The sequence below is a fragment of the Pundamilia nyererei genome, unplaced genomic scaffold, assembly GCF_000239375.1.
Source record: "Pundamilia nyererei isolate P.nyererei 1_Seehausen unplaced genomic scaffold, PunNye1.0 scaffold00004, whole genome shotgun sequence".
Taxonomy (NCBI): Eukaryota; Metazoa; Chordata; class Actinopteri; order Cichliformes; family Cichlidae; genus Pundamilia; species Pundamilia nyererei.
Window position 1 is genome coordinate 4720197 of NW_005187405.1, and position 18713 is coordinate 4738909.

Sequence of the window (18713 nt, forward strand, 5' to 3'; positions counted from 1 at the left end):
ACTTGCCTAATAATTCTGCACTCCCTGTATATACACATACCCCATTTAATATTTGGTATAAATGTCCTTTGGTGAGTTATACCTTGACATGACACTTTTCATAGCCATCAACAAGTTTCTACCATAATTCTGTCCAAATATTTCACCACGCTTCATGGAAGAATTGGTGGAGTCCATTTAAAATGGCTGGTTTCCTGGCACAGACTGAGCATTAAGGCTCCATCCAGCCTCTGAAGTGGCGGTGGTAACTGTCATTCTCACCACGTTACACTTAGGTGTAAACTGCTCTAGTGCAAAAGGGACCCTCAGGTTCCCGTTGAGTGGATTCGAACCCCCGACCTTCTAATCATGGGGCAACCACGCTACCTACTGAGCTATCCCTGCCCCTGCCACCTCTAGCCAACAAACACCACCAAAGTTAAAGTTTTCCATCACCTGTCTACTCTTAGAATTTCTGTCCAGAAAAATTATAAACAGAATCGGTGACAAAGGGCAGCTTTGGCACCCACCAGAAATAAGTCTAACATTGTCAGCAATCTGAACCATGCTCCTGTTGCAGTTGTACAGGGATTGAACGGTCTATAGCAACAAGCCAGACAGCTAATACTCCCGCAGCACCCCCCACAGTAGGCGCTACTCAAGGAGCATTGTCGAATACCTTCTCCAAGTCTTCAAAACACATGTAGACATGTGTAGAGTGGTTTGGCAAACACCTACGCACACTCGAATATCATCAAGAGGATAAAGAGCTGGTTCTAGAAGCTTTTTGTTAGCCTTTCGATATGTCTAGGATCATTTTCTTGTTGGATGACCTATTTGTGTTCAAATTCATTTCAAGTAGTAGTCCTCTTGTTTCATTGTTCCATCCACTTTGCGCAATGTGAAAGAAATCATTAAAATGACATCCATGTATGTCCATGATGAGTATATGTAAACTTCTGACCACAGCTATAACTGTTTGCTTGCCAATGGTGTCATATGTGAATAATGCTAAGTATTAAAACTCTGTGAATATTAAAGTTAAATGCTTTGTGCAAGAAAACACAAAGTGAGACATTTGAGAATATCAAATGTGAAAGTTATTATTAGTAATTTTTTAGTATTAAACACAAACTATTGGATAACAACATGGTCTTTTTACCACTCGCACACTTTTTTGGCAACAAAACCACCTGCCCTGTTCTGCTTGCTACAATAGTTGAGCCATGATTATTAATTAAAATAAAAGGCTTTGACTTTGGTCAGTGAGTTAAAAGTATAGGAAAGCCCAATGCTCAGCTTGGCTGCCTGGTTCAGAAAAATATTGTGATACTTGGAAGTTGATCAGTTTATTTGTTTATTTTAAATTTGTTTAAATATATATATATATATTTTATTATGATGTATTCTCTAAGTAGCTACTATAAACATACTGTGTATAGACAAAAAAATAGGCAAAACAGGAACTCAACCAATACATTTGTCACGTCCAGTTTAGCATTTTGAAGTATTTGTGTGCAAAAGCCCATAGTATGCAGCTTAACATAAAGTACCAGGGATAAACAACATCAACAGATAAGGAGCTGAACAGTCTTCCAGGTGCAGTGAGATTCCCCTGGGAAATACTTAGCAAATCCTAACTTAAGAGTCTATCTGTTTGGTATGTTTGTTTGCATAGCGACATACAGATTGTGATAAGCAATAACATGTTAAGTTCACTGAACAGCAGAGTCGGGGCTATGCTTATGTTACACTGATAAACGGAACATAACACTACAGTCCTGGCTGCTCTAACAGCAGCAGTAGCACCGGCTGCATTAAGGAAAATGTAATTCAAGTGTGTTTAGCAAATTACATGAAAGAATTCATTCAAACCTGAGCCACTGTAGTTGGACTAAGCTCTGCAATGGATGGGGATAGCTATCTAAAGCTAATGCTAATATATTTAAAGTAAAATTAACATGTTTAAAAATGTGGCAACAAAAATTAATGAAATGTGATTTTCTTAAATTAAAATTCATTACTATTCATTACTCAATGTATAATTTATTCGCAATATAGTACTAGAACTCGGAGTAGATATGCTATGTATAATAGTTATGTTAAGTATGAATATAAATGTCTATAAAATAATTCTTACTGCCTTGAGCTGCTGCACAAAGAAGATGAGGGAAAGCATCCACCTGTGAAAACAAGAGTGTTAAAAGGTTAGCGCTTTTCTTTTTGAGCACCTACTGGATGCTATTACACAACTGTAAATGACCAAGAGAGAGACCCTTGTATGGAGTTTGATCTATTAGTCTGATATGTTCTGAGCAAATCTTTCCCACTCACTGTTATCACCTTGGTGTCCACTTAGTATTTGAAAGTGAAAGTATGTGCCTCTGTGCCTGCCTCAGAGCAGATCTTCTTTTTACTTCTAGTATACAAGCATACAGATGTTTGCATATTTGAATAAACAGGCCAGAAGAATGCCTGTCTTCAGGTAAACACACTTACAGAGTTATTAATGTGAGTGTCATAGCTTACGTTCAGTCAAAGAGGTCTGAGTGGAATCTAAAGATAGCAAGGGTTAAGGACTATTTTTTTTGATTCAGTCGTAAAAATTAGCATTATTATCTGAATACTCTTACCAAAAAGCTAACATGTGCCTCATATTGAGTTCTGCAAAAATATTGTAGTTATTAAAAATATTGGAGTGAGACGTACCAAAGAGCAAACAAAGTCGCAGGAGTAACCGAGGATTTCATCTCTCAAGTCCACTTCACAGCTCCTTGCTGGCCTCAGTGCTGCCACCTGTGGATTAAAACAAAAGAATGAAACAGCAAAAACACCTGTTAGGCAAAGGGCACTTTGTATGAAAGTGAGAGATAAGGTAGAAGATACAGAACATGCAGTTATGACATTTAAAAAGTGGGAGCATGCAACTGATTAAGGATTTTTAAAAGACTAGTTCCACTATGCACAACAAGTATTCGCTACTCACCCAAATTAAGAGCCCAAAATGATTTTCATGAAGTTCATTTAGCTCTAGCCAAGTAGCTTAATCCCTAACTTGAGATTCCATCTTATCTCCTGTCCTCATGCCAGTAAAAAACCAAAGTGAGAAACGTCCGCTGCAGGGACCAGCGAGAGTGAGATGAGAAGAAGCGTTTTGACTGGGAATAAACACAACAGAAAGTTCAGACCGCCTCTCTATTCAAGGTCAAGTTAAACAACTTCTCCGGGCTGTACTGTCTAAAGTCATAAAGTCAGATGGGGAAACTTTGATTGAGGACTGCCGTCACGTAACATCACCCAAAGCACTGCGGTAGATGAGTGAAATTTGAAAGCTGGTTACAGAGGAGAGCACTCAAGGAGACACCTATCCTCCCTGGAGTGCCTGTGGTTATTCCCAAACTACTGATGTAAATGCAGAAAGAAAAGCCATGGGAACTCCAACATTCATAATTCCTATAATCCTGTTGGCTGCAATGCTGGTGATGACTGATGGAAAAAAGGTAAGATCCTTCTTATTTCTCCTTATTAGTTTTATTGACTGTTTTAAATTAAGCTTTGCATGCACTGACAATCCATCACTGCACTGACTGTCTTTTTAAAAATATAAACACATGGGACATGGTCTCTTTTGTGGCTGACTCTGGATTAAAAAAATTGTGTTGCTTTCCTTCATGTCACCCTGCATGGACTGGGCTTGTTGTTGAGCTGTACTGACTTATTAATCGACATTGCTCGAGAGAAAACCACATAACAACTCAATTCTGTATCTAAATACAGTGTTTTTCTTTTCCTCTAAAAAAATATAGGTTCAAGAATGATATTGAATATTTTTCTCAAAGCTGTAGATCAGTAACTTCTTAAATAGTAATGCTGTATGACTCTCTTTTTCTCTTTTTGGTAACTCTGTGAGGACCTTAATGACTGTTTACTGGAAAAAAGCATCCTGAAACCATTTTTTAAACATCTTCCAAAGAAATGTGATGCTTTTTTTTTTCAGCCTGTTTGCTGATGCACTCCATTAGGTAATGTGTACAGCACTCTTCAGTGTGCTATGTTGGTGGGCCTTTTTATGGTAGGTCATGGAAAAGTTTGATGTTGTTTCATGTGCAAAAGAAAAAAAAAGCTGAAAAACTGAATTAATTATAGCTTAATGACCAATGTAATAAATTTCCAGTAATTAGGTATAACGGTTTTATCATTGTAGCTGTTCTTGCTAAGCTGCTTTTGTCTCAAGGGTGGCCTAATATTTAGACTACAAACAACACTGTGCAGATTACTCTTTTTCTATACTTTATTACCCCACTTTTTAAAGTCTGTTAGCTTCACTAAACCTTTGTCACTGCTGACAAGCAAATATGTGTGCAGCTTTCTAATTAAAGGCCACCGTGTTTAATAGAGACTCAGGAGGGTATTAACACAGCAGAGTGTCAGGTTTATATAGTGGATTGTAATTTATGCTTAGAAATATCTACTCATATATGCTTCGAGTTTTATAATCAATGTCATGTTGGTAGAGGTTTGATCTTTAGTAGTCTGTGGAGACTCTGTGTGCCTCCCAGAGTGTTCTGGCATTCACACGGTCGTACCTTCTCTTATTGTTTTGTGGTAGGATAAACGTATCTATGTCTGTTTTAGTCTACGTGCCTTTTGTTTAGATGAACTGCTGGACTTCCAGACGCAAGTCACGCACACACACACATACTTACACAACGCACAGGCAAGGTACTCTTTGTGTGTATGTAGACGTCATATGTTAATGAACCTATGTAACCTCCATAAAAGAGCAGTGTTACAGGGGAGCGGACAAGAGCAACTGGGGTCAAGTGAAGGAACGGCGTTTGTCCACTTCTCTCCCGTGCAAGAAACATCAAGAACTTTGCCTACTCGTGTCTTGCTTTGCTGTGTAGTTAAATTGTCTTGAACGTTCCAGCGAATAGGTTTAAGCTACAAACCCATCACAGAGATGTTATTAAGGCAAATTGCTTTAAAAGTGGTAATCCTCCACAAATTTGCCCCAAGTACAGGGAATGTCCCTCACTATACTAGCAAAAAAAAAGTATGATTAAAGACTGCCTTGAGGACCTGTAGCCTGCAAAATCAAAACAAAAATCAACAAAAAAGGAAAAAGATTTTACACCAAAGCTACGGTGAAAGAACTGAGAAATCACCTATTTATGCATTTTTTTAAAAAAATGCAGTATATGCAGTATTATGCAAAATGAAAATACTTTACAGTCAGTAGGACAACTGACTTTGAGGAAGCAGCATTACATTACAAATATTTGACAATTTGTCAAAAACACAATTGTTTTTATTTTATTTTGCTTTTTTTATTTTGTGCATTAGAAATTAAAAAATGTAAACTTTCTTCTAGTGTGTGTGCAACGGAAGATCAAGGTGCCGCTGTGATGGAGTGAAAGGCAGCAGGGTAAGTGTCTAATTCACTGTCTGTGTCAATAACTCAGTTCATCCTCCTGCTACTTATTTCTTCTTTTCACAAAACTTTCATTCTTTTTTTTTTCTCAAAGCAAGATTTGTACTTCCCGTGACTACGGTGTACACCCCACTAATTAAATAATTTTTCAAAGTAACAAATAATTTAATTATGAAACACATCTTAGAATATATGCAAATAGACACATTCGTCATAGAAATATAAAATTCTCTAGTCATTCATTACCCCCTAAATGTAATGATGAAGTAAATTGTTTTCATTTTTACTGTTATGTAGACTGTACAGTTTTATCAATAAACAAAAGAAAATGGATGTATGGCTAAATATATACTTTACGAAGGATATGGATAAATATTTCAGTGTGTTTACACACTAGGTTTGTTGCAGTTATAAATATAGCAATTTCTCTCATTTTAACCACATACAGCTGATAAATGTACCAATACCAGTTATAGTTGGCAATATTTTCATAAGCATTCACAAAACAGCAGCTATGTATTTACTTATAAAGTGACAATGCCAATGAAGCTGCTGTTTGTTTACTGGTTGCCACCTTATGTCCTTTCTTTCTGTGTCCTATTACTTTTTATTCATACATTTACACACACAGGGAGACAAAGGATTTCCAGCAAATCCAGGTTCCCCTGGGCCACCAGGACGTCCTGGACCAGATGGTCCCACTGGCCCGATGGGACTAAAGGTAAAACTTAAACTCTCATTAAGTTTTCTCATATTAACACAGTTTGTAGTGTCAGTCTAAATTAGATCTTATATTATTATACGTGATATATAATTCAAAATTTCTTATATGCCTACACATTTTTAATTGAACTTGTTAAATGAAAGGAAAAATCAACATGAAATGGTGTAATATAACCTCGGGTAGGTTCCTCCGGGAAATTCAGTAAATAAATAACGAAGTAACCAAGGACACCACATGATTTAACAGCCTGAAGAAAGAAGAAATCATTTTCAGTGTGACTTCATCAGTTGCTCACATTGCTTTGAAGGAATTTTGGCCCACTCACCAACTAACATGTTGCTTTAGCTCACTGAGGTTTGCAGGTATTAGTTCATGCACAGCTCTCTTAAGATCCTGCCACAGCACTGCTATACAGGTTGAGCTCTGAGTTCTTGTTGACTGGAGCATCACAACACTGATATGCTGTGTCTGGTTTCACCAGTCGTGGTTCTGAGCATTATGACCAAACATCTCCACTTCAGTCTCGTCTGTCATTGCTGCAGAAGTCTTGTGCTTTGTTCACATAGAAATGTTCTCTGAGCACTGTGCAGTGGGATTGGGGGGTAAATTCAGTTGGAGCACTGTGTTAATATGCACTTAAATGCTCCAGACCAGCAAACTGCAGAATCTCTGCTTTTTAGAGGTGCTTTTTGTTAATTTAATTTAAGTTTTAATTTAAGTTAATTTGATTTAGCAGCACTTGTGTACTTACCCTGATAAATACTATGGAGTCAGTAAGGGTGTGCTTGTACTTCATAGTCGAATGAAACTTTTCTTTCTTACATGACTGTATGTGTTGCTATACCATGCCATAGGGATTAATTAAAAGTTTGCCTACTATGACAGGGAAACACTGGGCATGATGGACCAGCAGGACCAAAAGGCGATCCGGTAAAAAAAATAAAATGTCTGTTTGTCTTTCAGTCAGTAACACCTACATGTATGTTAAAAATGAAAGCTATTTTTGCTTCTGTCATTACAGGGACTCGAAGGCAAAGAGGGGTTTGCTGGGAGTCATGGCTTACCAGTGAGTTGTCTTGTTGTGTATACAAGTCTAATGTAAGAATCACAGACATGCATATTCCTGCAGATCCTCATACATGGCTGTTGTGTTTTATATAGGGTGTCCCAGGCTTACAGGGGCCTCCGGGCCCACCGGGAGCCCCAGGCTGCAATGGAACAGATGTATGAAAATATTGCATATTAGCTGTGGACCTATAATGCTTTGAACTTTTTTCAGGATTAGGATTGGGGCTTCTAATTTGAAAGAGCACATTTTTAAATGTATTATAGGTTAAAGAGTTTGTAATTTCACTGCATGTTCTCAACGCATTACTTTCCAAAAGGGGGAAGACGGACCTCCCAGTATACATGGGACCTCTGGTCCTGATGGACTGCCAGTAAGAACAAAACAAAACCTTTTTTTTATTCTGTGTTGCTACACTTCTCAGTGACTCTGGTATCATATTTCATTGCATCATCATTTAAAATTACCCAAATGAACAATTGGTAAATAAATGTTTGAATATTTGTTTTTCATCCACAGGGTCCACCGGGTCAGCCTGGACCTAAGGTAATGATAAGCTGCTTCATGGCCTTGTGCTAAATTCTTTTTGTACCAGGGAAAGATGTGTCTGCAGAATTGCTCAGCAATGGCTGTCATTCAAGAAGCTTAGCTAGTTAAAGTTATCCTTACCAATGTAAATATTACAATTAGAAAGCTAATTGTTTGGGCAAGAACTACTGGGAACTGTTCATGTTTATTTGAATGCACAAGAATGCTAGAAAATGTGATTCTAGTGTTTAAAAGAACTGACCCTCTAAAAGCTTCAGAAAATACAATGTATGTATATGTGTACCCCTATATGTGTTCCTGTGTTGTGATATTCAACATTTACCAGTCTTCAAATCACATTTCCTTTGATGGTGGCTGAGCAAAAAGCATGCATCCATGCCATCAGGGGAAAAAGGGGGATTCTCAAAGCTCTGACACAAATTCTGAGTTGAGGAATTTCAGAGGAAGCACTGACTTTTAAACAGTTCGAAATATGTGCGGTTATGTCTGGGTTATGGTACACAACACATTACCAAGGTTGATAAAAACCTTTTAAAAGTGACAGTCAAAGTCTACAGATGCCAGTTACTAACAAGATTTATTAACTGCAACTATAAAGTATTATTACATTTTTGAAGCGTCATTTTCATAGGGTGAATCTTGGATACAAGGCAGTTCACAACCAGGGCCCAGTGGACCACCTGGGAGGGATGGACAGCCGGTAACATTTTAGACTGCTCTCTTAATAAATAAATCCTGTCAGTCAGACACACATATATTTATTTTTGAACAGTTATGTTTATTTTATATTGAAAGCAAAGTTTCCTTGAATTTTAGGGAGATCCAGGTTTACCTGGATACAAAGGACAACCTGGTGAACCTGGACCAAGGGGATCTGTTGTAAGCAAAGTTTTTTCTGAGATTTTTGTGGATGACATGTTTTTGTGTGATGTTTAACCTTAAGTGTGTAAGTTCTTTATGAACAGGGCTTTCCTGGACGTCAAGGGCCTCCAGGACCAAAGGTAATGCTGTTAGAATTAAATTTGCATATGTGTGTACAGGTTTGAAAGCTTGTATTGTGATAATGAGTCCGTCAAAAAAGTAAAACCACAGTTGCTGTGAGTCTTGAGTTATTCACACCCTAAAACTATTCACGTGAACTGCCTGATAAAAGCAAATATGAATAAAATTTTCTGGTTTATAAAACAAAACTTTTATTTTAGGGTCAGGAAGGTATTAGTGGTGCCCCAGGACCTCAAGGACCTAAGGTAGTTTCTTTTTCAATATTATTGTGGCGGCATTGTATCATAATTCATGCCGACAGTTGTGTATATTATGTCTTGTTTTTTCAGTGAGGGTAATTTTAATTTTTATGTTGTAGGGGAGACAAGGCCCACCAGGTCCACCTGGACCAAAAGGTCGGATCACGGAGCTTGTCTCAGGGGGTCTCGTGTTAGAGGTACAGGAACAATTTCATGTAATACTCTTCGACAAAATCATCATTGCCTTTCTAGTTTTGGAACATGACCCAAGGATTTCTCACGTCACACTGTTCACTCTTCAGTGACTGGGCTGCATATTTTCCTACTTTTGCAGTGGCTGATTGAACAGTAACCTGCACTAACCTGCTAATTTCAATCGACAGAACAAAAAAAACAACATTTGTTTACTAATGGGAAGAGATGAAAGAAGGCAAAGAAAAAAAATTACTTAAAAATAATCTTGAAGGGCATATGTTTCCAATGTGTGAATAGTGACACTATGAGAAAAAATCACAGGCGCATTACCAGAACTGTTTTGCCCAAAGCATTTCAAAGCAACTGGGTAAGTAGTCAAAACATGCTGCCGTGTTTGGGACCAAAGAGATGAGATTTCCAATTCCTTTCTAAAATGATTAACTAGCAAACTTACAAAAAGGATGAGGCAAAATTAAAAACAAATGAAGCACAGTAAATACAGATATAATATTTAAAAATACAATTTAAAAATACAATTCTAAACATTTGGTCCCTGAACTGCTCTTTCCACATCCTGCCACTCTAATACAGAAATATTGTCATTGAAATTATCAGAACATAACTTCAGTTGTTTTTATTTTTTCATTCTTATTTAGGGGTTAAAAGGAAACAAGGGAGATATAGGAGAAAAGGGCTGCAAAGGTTCAACGGTAAGTACAGAATTCAAATTCAAGACGACTGAATACATTCACTAATTTTAAAGAAACTTTCTGATTCTTGTCCTTATTTTAATCTGTTTCCAGGGAGAACCTGGTTATGGACAATATAGTAAAGGCGCAAAAGGAGGCAGAGGATTACCAGGTCCAGAGGTAAGACACAGCATCCCATTACCACTCAGTTTTTCCATTTGACTGTGTACAAACATATGGCATTTGGTTAATCAATTTATTGTGCCTGATATTCCACAATTCTCACACATCCCCCTATTTTTTCATTCCTTCCCTTTGCACCAAAGGGTTACCAGCACCAGTATGAATAGCACGAAAAAGAGGATGAGCAGCAGAGGGCAGTGATGCAACATCAAACTCAATGCGATTTGCCATTTAAGACGAGAGAAAAGACTGTCATTGGTTATCTACATTATAGTAATCACTTCATCAAAATTATTTTTGCTAAGACAGCAGCAACCAACAACAAACATAATTATGTTGCATAGTTTTATTATTAGCCTGTTGAAGCTCTCTGTTTAGGCCATCCCAGTTCAGGGACAACAGCAGCGTCTCTAAATCAAAGAAACTGATCATTCTACATATTTTTAGTGTGTCTTCAGACTGAGGGGGGCACAGCATTGCTTAAAAGGGTTCTCAAAAAGCTCCAACCCTGATATGGTCACATTCTCATTTCATATATATTAGAAGTCACTGCTTCAAAGACCACATATGTGTCTTTGAATAAGAATTTTTAATTTGAATTGAATTCCTGTTTGAGATTTTTTTATTTTTATATATTTATTTGAAGGCCTATTTTACCTATTTTTATTTTAGAATAGAATAGCTCTTTATTATCATTGTACAATGAAATTCTGGGTGCTCCACGGCAACTGTGCAGGGTGAAAAATATATAAATAGTAAAGACATCAGGAATAAATAGCAAACAAAAGACAGTCGAGAGGAATATATACAAAACTAGAGAAAGGCACACATTGAAGGGCAAAGTGCTTGGAAGCAGTGCAAAAGGATTTGTTCTGAGTATAGAGTCCATATGTGAGTGGCCTGAGTGATGCGGGTTACTCAGGCCATGATTGGTGAGGTGGGTAGGAAGGGATGGGGTGTGGGGGGATAGTGTTTGTTAAAAGTCTGAAAGCCCTACAGAAAGAAGCTGTTAGTGAGTCTGGAGGTGTGGGACCTGATTAACCTGAGGCGCCAATCACAGGTCAGTAGGTCAAACAAGTTGTGGGCGGGGTGCAAGGGGTCGCCCTCCAGAGGTGGCAGAGGGCAACCAACGATTTTTTGAGGAACATGAAGATTTACATGAAGATCACAAACATTTGGCATTTTACAGTCTAAAAACTGTATTTTTGAGACCTAAGTAAAAAATCTATGAGAAGATAAATAAAAACATGTACTTCATCCTGAAAAACTCAACCTTATATGAATCTTCATGCTTATCCTTATTTGTCCTTACAGGGTAAGCCAGGCAAGGATGGTGATCCTGGACCACATGGATTTGTGGTACTGTTTTGTTATGCTTAAAAACAGTACGATCGATCGATCGATCGATCGATCGATCGATCGATCGATCGATAGATAGATAGATAGATAGATAGATAGATAGATAGATCGATAGATCGATCGATCGATCGATCGATCGATCGATCGATCGATAGATAGATAGATAGATAGATAGATAGATAGATAGATAGATAGATAGATAGATAGATAGATAGATAGATATTGAATATAGATATTGAATACAACAATACAACTGTTGAATACAACATATTTCTGTTTAGGGAAGACCTGGCCCCAGAGGGGATCCAGGATATCCAGGAGCGCCAGGAGTGCCTGTCAGTTGTCCTTTCTTCTTACTAATTATTCAGATTCTTTAAATTCTTTAAAATGTGCATTTATACATTAAAGTACTAAATCAAATCAGTAAAGGTGGTAGAGTACCAAAGAAAAATCTCTTGAAGGGCTAATAATATTTTGCATGACACTTTGTTTGTATCCTCTAAATAGGGTGAAAAGGGAAATAGGGGTCTGCCTGGCCCAAGTGGAGATGTGAGTTTATGACAGTTTTCTACTTTACAGTCCTTATATGGTCAGAAAAATGCTACATTAGTCTTTGTTATGGATACAGAATGAATTTCTGTGGATTTTATTTGAATCCATCACTTCCTGTTGTTCTAAAACGTCCAATACTATTTTGTTTACAGACATATGTGACTGAGCCAATCAAAGGATACAAGGGAGATCCTGGTCATCAGGGCCCACCTGGACTTCCTGGGCCTCGGGGTGCATAATACTCTATAGTATACAAACTAATGAAGAAGATATACAACAGAATAGCAAATCCTAAAGTCAAAGCCTGCACCAGTCATGAGCCGATGAAAAAAAACCCTGCTTTATTGTAGCTGACTTGCCCATACAATAATAACACATGTGGCTATTCTTTTCTCAGGTATTGTGGGCTTTCCTGGACCACGAGGACCTCCAGGTGTGAAGAAAGAATTTGAAAGAGAATAACATCCTTTGTACCTTCATCCACATGTTAAGCTTATTTTGTAAAGCTTGCTCATGGCCTCTCACTTTAACCTGCACAGGATTAGGTATTGATGTGCCTGGCCTACGTGGTCCCAATGGCTTTCCAGGCCTAAAAGGTGATTCTGGGGAGCCTGGGGCTGATTATATCGGACCTCCGGGTCCAGATGGAGAGCCTGGTGACCAAGGACCTCCTGGAGATCAGGGCCCACCTGGAATCCCTGAAGACAGAAGTATGCAAAAATGTTCTCCCCTAAATCCTCCAAATACTATAACTTCAAATGCTAACAATAAACCTACTGCAAGATGTCATGTCACAATCGGTTGGGGGTGAGTGGATGAAGACAGGACAAAGACATGCTGTGGAAGAGACAAAACAACAACTAATTAAATGTTCAATATCTATCATGCTTAACAAAACAAATAAATAAACAAATAACTTTGAAAGTTTAGCTTTTTATTTATAGAATTGTAGCATGTATGTTGTGGACCACTGATAGTCATTGAACAGAGTGGATATGGATTTTTAAACTCTTAGATATAGGCTAAATGACTATAGTGAAGGATATTAATGACATACTACTGCAATAATTATACAGATATTTAGAGGAAATGTTTTGAAAGTGTAATTAGGACACTAAGTTTGTTGTCGTTTGTAGCTAACAGAGTTACCAAGGGTCTGCCAGGAATTAAAGGAGTGAATGGATTGCCTGGACTCATGGGATACGATGGGGTGTTTGGAATGAAAGGTTGGATTGTTTTTAAAGCCTTCTTTTTTAATTTTTTAAACCATTGTAGTTAGTATTTATTATTTATTTCAAACTTGTTATGACTTACTTTTACTAGCAGACTACTGTGTTGTGCGCAGTTGTCATCAAGGCCTTTGAATCTCATATATAAAATAATATTGTGCAATAATTGAGATTTTAAAAATGCTTGTTTCTTTGTACAGGACAAAAGGGGGATCCCTGTTATGAGTGTACTGGATCAGGATTCCCAGGACCTCCAGGTCCCCAGGGTGAAACTGGCCCGCCTGGTAACAATCACTGCATAACAGATGAATTTTATTCTATCTGAGTTGCGCATTCAAATGCACTTTTACTGGTAGTGATGGAAAGCAAATAAGATTTAAAACTAGAATGTGCACTATTTCTGCCGCTCAGGCTTCAATCAGCCTCGAGGTGATAAAGGTGATCCCGGTTTCCCAGGACCTAAAGGCTTACCAGGAAGACCTGTAAGAAAACATGTCTTGAAATTTTTGCTTTGTTGTTGTTTTGTTTTTCTTTACCTATGTAAACACTTAATATTAATTCTTTTCCAAAGGGTCCAATTGGTGAAACAGGTTTTCCAGGTCGAAAAGGAGAGAAGGGAGAGTCGTATTCCTTTGGTGCTCCTGGGCCAAAGGGAGAAAAAGGGGACCAGGGACAGCTTGGGAGGCCTGGGGATCCGGGTTTACCTGGACTTCCAGGATTGCCAGGTCGCAAAGGCAATCCAGGGCTTCCAGGGGATCCGGTGAGAAATTGCTGACAAATCTGAGTTTTACATGACATGTTTTGCCTTCTGCAATTCCACATCTCAGGTGTCACATTTGATGCTTCAGAGGTTTTAACATGTACAGGAGCAAAACAAATTTTTTTTTTAGTCATAGCTAGAACAAGTATTCTGCCACTCTATAGTATTTCTTCTCTGGTGAAACGGGAGACCGTGGAGTCCAAGGCCCACCAGGCCCTTTAGGCAGACCAGGACCAGACGGCTACTCTGGGCCAGTGGGTTATGGACCTGCTGGGCCTCCAGGAATGAAAGGAGATAATGGGGTATCTGGCTTTCCAGGGCAGCCAGGAATTCCAGGTTATATTATATACTGATTAATGTAAAATTTAATAAAAACTTAAATATAGTAAAATACTAACATACATCTCTCCTTTATTGCAGGAGAAAAGGGGGAACCTGGAGTCATATACCGTAAAGGACTTCCTGGCCCACCTGGATTGAAGGGTTGGCCAGGTTCACCTGGAAGCCCAGGTAAGTACTGCATGTGGATATGCTGTATGGATGCATAACTCAATAGGTGGATGGAAAACAATGGCAGAAGAGAAACATATTTTATATCACCAAAACAAATGTCAGGTCATCCAGGGGCTCCAGGTCGTCTAGGACCACCAGGTATACCAGGCCAGAAAGGAGAACGTGGCCCATTATCATTTCCTGGAATGCCAGGGAAACAAGGACAGAAAGGTAGGTTCTGTGAATTTATGCAGAAAACATTTGCATATTTGCAAACACATAAAATATTTCCTAGATATGAGATTACTTTGATTGTCTCAAAAGGAAATGAGGACTAGTCACATAGATAATTTATGTGTTTACTGATAAGTATGTATTTTTCAGGTGACAAGGGCCAACCAGGTGTCCCAGGCCCTCCAGGTAGAGGTTCCCCAGGTCAGCCAGGCCAAGAAGGCCCTCCTGGTCCTCCAGGACCAAAGGTTAGAAACAAAGTTGATACAACATACATCTTCATATAGCAAACACTCTATTGCACTTTACTGGTCTTTACAGGAAGGCATAAAAGCAAAAAATAAATAAATAAAAATTATTTTTTACATTATTGTCTAGGTATTTGATTTTAAAAAATGGCCAATCAAATGATTGCTTCCTTCATGTTATGTCAGTTCTTTGTGAAGGGAGATCAGGGAATGACAAAGAAATGAGAAAATGCAGCATTCTTTTTTTCATAATCAAAGGCTTGGAACATTACCAAACATTATACCTTGCAATATAATTCTGGAAGCAGATTAAGTAGTGAATGCTAACATATACATTATGTCCTCTATTTTTCTAATAACAGGGTGATAGCAACCTTGGACACTCTGGGCCTCCAGGCTTCCCAGGGCTTCCAGGTGAAGATGGAGATCCAGGGCCTGCAGGTGATCCTGGGAATCCTGGCTTACCTGGATATCCAGGGCTAACTGGCAGTCCTGGTTTTCCAGGAGAAAAGGGTACTGATGACTAAACTGACTATTGACTAAAATCAAAACTGTACTCTTCATAAGCACATAATAAAGCACAAACTTGCAACAATATTGATCTGTTTGCTACATTGATTGTGTTATTGATTTGTGCAGGAGTAAAGGGTTCTGAAGGGCTTCCAGGGCTACCTGGTAGCAAAGAATCATGTAAAGGCTTGCCTGGGCCAAGTGGAGAACCAGGACCAAGTGGTCATGAAGGACCTCAAGGTTAGTCTATGCTAGACTTGTGTGGTGTATTTGGTGTTAGCCCTGAAAGAACATTACAGACAGATAAAAAACAGGTAAAAGCTTAGTAATACCAATCTGGATATAAAATTAGTGCAGTTATGGCGTTAATGTCATTTTAACGAGATTAACGCTGACAGCACTAATATTTTTATATATTAAATTTCCTTTGCTCCTCACCTTTATATACACACACACACACACACACACACACACACACACATATATATATATATATATATATATATATATATTTTTTTTTTTTTTTTTTTTTTAGGACCTAATGGCTTTCCTGGTGAGAAGGGAAATCAAGGTTTGCCTGGGTTTGGTCTTCCTGGCCCTGCTGGTGAACCTGGGTTCCCTGGGCCATCAAGACCAGGTTCACAAGGACATCATGGACAAAAAGGAATCAAAGGACAAAGTGGCCTACCTGGTCAACCAGGTACAGTATTCCTTATCTGATAGACCATTCATAATTAAATTCATCAATATGGAATAGTTAAAAAATCTGGGTTTTTCATGTATGTGAGTACTTAATGTGATGTTGAAAATACCAAAATTACTTTATGAGTTTTTACAATGTATTGATTTTTATCAAAATATTCAACTTCACTTTTGTTAGGACCCAGAGGAGACCCTGGACCAGATGGATTGCCATCAGGATATGGACCAGATGGGTTGCCTGGAATTGTAGGTCCACCTGGTCAAAGAGGTAAACACAAATGCAACACAAACACACGTGCGCGTGCACACAAACACAATGCATATAATATACACAAACAATAAATATAAAAAACAAAGTTAAGTCATGTCAGATCTGAAACAATATAATAGTTTTTGCCTCTGTGACAGTAATTTATGAAAAACTGATTTACATAAAACTGATGAAGTTAGAGCTACCTTGGCTATTTGCAGGTGACTCTGGCCCAGATGGGCCTAGAGGTCCTCCAGGCCCCCCAGGTATGAATGGAGACCAAGGTCCCAAAGGTGCCCCAGGAGCTCCATCACCACAAAATTATACTGCGAACTCAGGGGACCCTGGTCCACCAGGTACACTTTCCAGTAAAGTCTTGTTCAAAAAATGTCCTTTTACAGTCTTTAATGTTTCTGAGATTTTTTATTTATTAATTAATTTATTTATTTATTTATTTATTTACAAATGATCCACATTATATTAGGACAGGGCATTGAGTAGGACATGGTAATAATATTTTAACACTAACTGTATTGCACAAGGTAACCCTGGTCTGGCTGGTCCAAGTGGAGATCCTGGCAGGAATGGATCAAAAGGGTGGAGAGGAAAAGTGGGAGCACCAGGGGATCCTGGACCAAGAGGTCTGAAATAAGCTAAACATTCACAGTGACTAGTTATTATTTCCGTTTGTAAATCTGCCAAACTGTATTTATGCTGTGTGCCTGTATGTCCCCAGGCTCACCAGGTGATCCAGGGTTGGATGGATTATTAACATCACCAGGGTTTAAAGGACATCCCGGAGCTCCAGGAGATGCAGGGCTGAGGGGGCCTCCAGGTAAGTACTGCATTTTACTTCAAGCTAAAGCTAAATAAAGAAAAATTAAGAATATTTTGGTTATCATGCTCATGAATGCTCAGTGATCACTGTGCAGAATAATTTATTGTATTGTGTTTTCAGAACTCCATTGTATTGTTATTGTACGATTTCTACTACTGAAAAAAATAAAACCTTAAACTTAAAAATGTAACATGTACAAAACTTCATGTTTTAAAATCCTTTTAATAAAAAAAGATTAATAAATGACCTTTTCAGTGTGCAGTTTTTATGTAGTGAGAAAACTACAAGCATCTTCCAAGTTGCATGCCCATTACAATAATAATAATAATAATGATAATAATATTGTTACATCTTTTTTGCACACACTCTTTTCTACTCTGTAATATCCTTGTCAATGTTCTTGATATTTATTTATAATCACCTCTTTTAACTCTTGATATTTATAATTGAGTGATTTGTATATACTAGTGCTATTTCTTAAATTTGTAAAATCTGTAACATATTTTATTGTTTAATTAGTCTGTTACTGTTACTGTTTTGGAGCAGCTGTAACCCACATAATTTCTGGCGAGAACAGTGGACTCCCGGCACATTGTTTTTTAAACTCCCCGCTACTCAGGTTAAACATGACATATAAGTCACTTAGGTAACTTAAAAATTTGTATTGTTTGGCTTTTTCAGTGTTTTATTTGTTCCTGAGTAAATCGGTTTGGCTGAGATTAAAGACATTAGATTAGATTAGATTAGATTAGATTAGATTAGATAAAACTTTTCCTCTGGGGTTTTCACCCAGCTGAATAAACGTCAAACAGAAAACTGATTAAACACAAGTGTGAGATGGTCGAGAATTTACTCCAGTGTACTGTTATATTTTAGATAGCAAGGAGCAGACAGCTGAGTTTATCAAACTCCACCGAGACAGCGGTGACGCAAATCTGAAGGCTAGACCGTCCCATTTCTCGGTTTTCGAAGGACCCGGCCCACGTAGATCGCAAAGGCCAGCTCCTCTGAAAGATGCAGCCTAGGTTTTGAGATACAGCTTTTGAATTGGTACTTGTTCTCTGACTGATGACTTATCACGAGTCCACAAGAACCCGGGTATGCACAAGTACTCGTATTGAGACAGGCAACTGTTAGCATCTGGTCACAGCAGACATCACTTAGCAAATAAATTAACAATTATTTCTCAATAAAAACATGTAAGCTTTATAAAAAAAACTTTTTTAATATTTTAACAAATTAAAAATGTTTTAACATATTTTAATAAAAAACAAAACAAAAAATGTATAAGCTTTAATATGTACTAATAGTACATTAATAGTAGGGATGGGTATCGTTTAGGTTTTATCCGATACCGGTGCCAAATCGGTACTTTTGAAACGGTGCCGGTGCTCAAACCGGTGCTTAAAGAATGGAGAACACAAAATTGGTCCAAAAACCTCTCATGTTCAGCTGTTTTTTGTAAAAATATAACAATGTTAG

General features: G+C 38.0%; 2 protein-coding genes across 2 annotated transcripts in view; one reads left to right on the plus strand and one right to left on the minus strand.

Annotated features, from left to right (window-relative positions):
- LOC102194873 (collagen alpha-4(IV) chain-like) overlaps positions 1-3096 on the minus strand; it is a 25628-nt gene extending 22532 nt beyond the window's left edge. The window contains exons 1-3 of the mRNA XM_005721546.1: positions 2966-3096; positions 2689-2775; positions 2120-2162 (exon numbers count right to left, since the gene is read on the minus strand). Coding sequence (XP_005721603.1) covers positions 2120-2162; positions 2689-2729 — 84 coding nt within the window. The 5' untranslated portion in view covers positions 2730-2775; positions 2966-3096. The remainder of the gene's footprint in view (positions 1-2119; positions 2163-2688; positions 2776-2965) is intronic.
- Positions 3097-3249: 153 nt separating this feature from the next.
- Positions 3250-18713, plus strand: part of LOC102199025 (collagen alpha-5(IV) chain-like) — a 23272-nt gene continuing 7808 nt past the window's right edge. Inside the window, exons 1-36 of the mRNA XM_005721277.1 lie at positions 3250-3479; positions 5354-5407; positions 6045-6134; positions 7023-7067; positions 7159-7203; positions 7299-7361; positions 7523-7576; positions 7723-7749; positions 8384-8452; positions 8569-8631; positions 8718-8753; positions 8955-8999; positions 9113-9190; positions 9845-9898; positions 9992-10057; positions 11375-11419; positions 11701-11754; positions 11927-11968; positions 12124-12202; positions 12369-12404; positions 12511-12681; positions 13108-13197; positions 13401-13484; positions 13612-13682; positions 13772-13960; positions 14125-14296; positions 14381-14470; positions 14576-14683; positions 14837-14931; positions 15294-15444; positions 15571-15681; positions 15977-16141; positions 16322-16411; positions 16615-16749; positions 16936-17034; positions 17130-17228. Of these exons, the coding sequence (XP_005721334.1) occupies positions 3408-3479; positions 5354-5407; positions 6045-6134; positions 7023-7067; positions 7159-7203; positions 7299-7361; positions 7523-7576; positions 7723-7749; positions 8384-8452; positions 8569-8631; positions 8718-8753; positions 8955-8999; positions 9113-9190; positions 9845-9898; positions 9992-10057; positions 11375-11419; positions 11701-11754; positions 11927-11968; positions 12124-12202; positions 12369-12404; positions 12511-12681; positions 13108-13197; positions 13401-13484; positions 13612-13682; positions 13772-13960; positions 14125-14296; positions 14381-14470; positions 14576-14683; positions 14837-14931; positions 15294-15444; positions 15571-15681; positions 15977-16141; positions 16322-16411; positions 16615-16749; positions 16936-17034; positions 17130-17228 (3037 nt within the window). The 5' untranslated portion in view covers positions 3250-3407. The remainder of the gene's footprint in view (positions 3480-5353; positions 5408-6044; positions 6135-7022; positions 7068-7158; positions 7204-7298; positions 7362-7522; positions 7577-7722; positions 7750-8383; positions 8453-8568; positions 8632-8717; positions 8754-8954; positions 9000-9112; positions 9191-9844; positions 9899-9991; positions 10058-11374; positions 11420-11700; positions 11755-11926; positions 11969-12123; positions 12203-12368; positions 12405-12510; positions 12682-13107; positions 13198-13400; positions 13485-13611; positions 13683-13771; positions 13961-14124; positions 14297-14380; positions 14471-14575; positions 14684-14836; positions 14932-15293; positions 15445-15570; positions 15682-15976; positions 16142-16321; positions 16412-16614; positions 16750-16935; positions 17035-17129; positions 17229-18713) is intronic.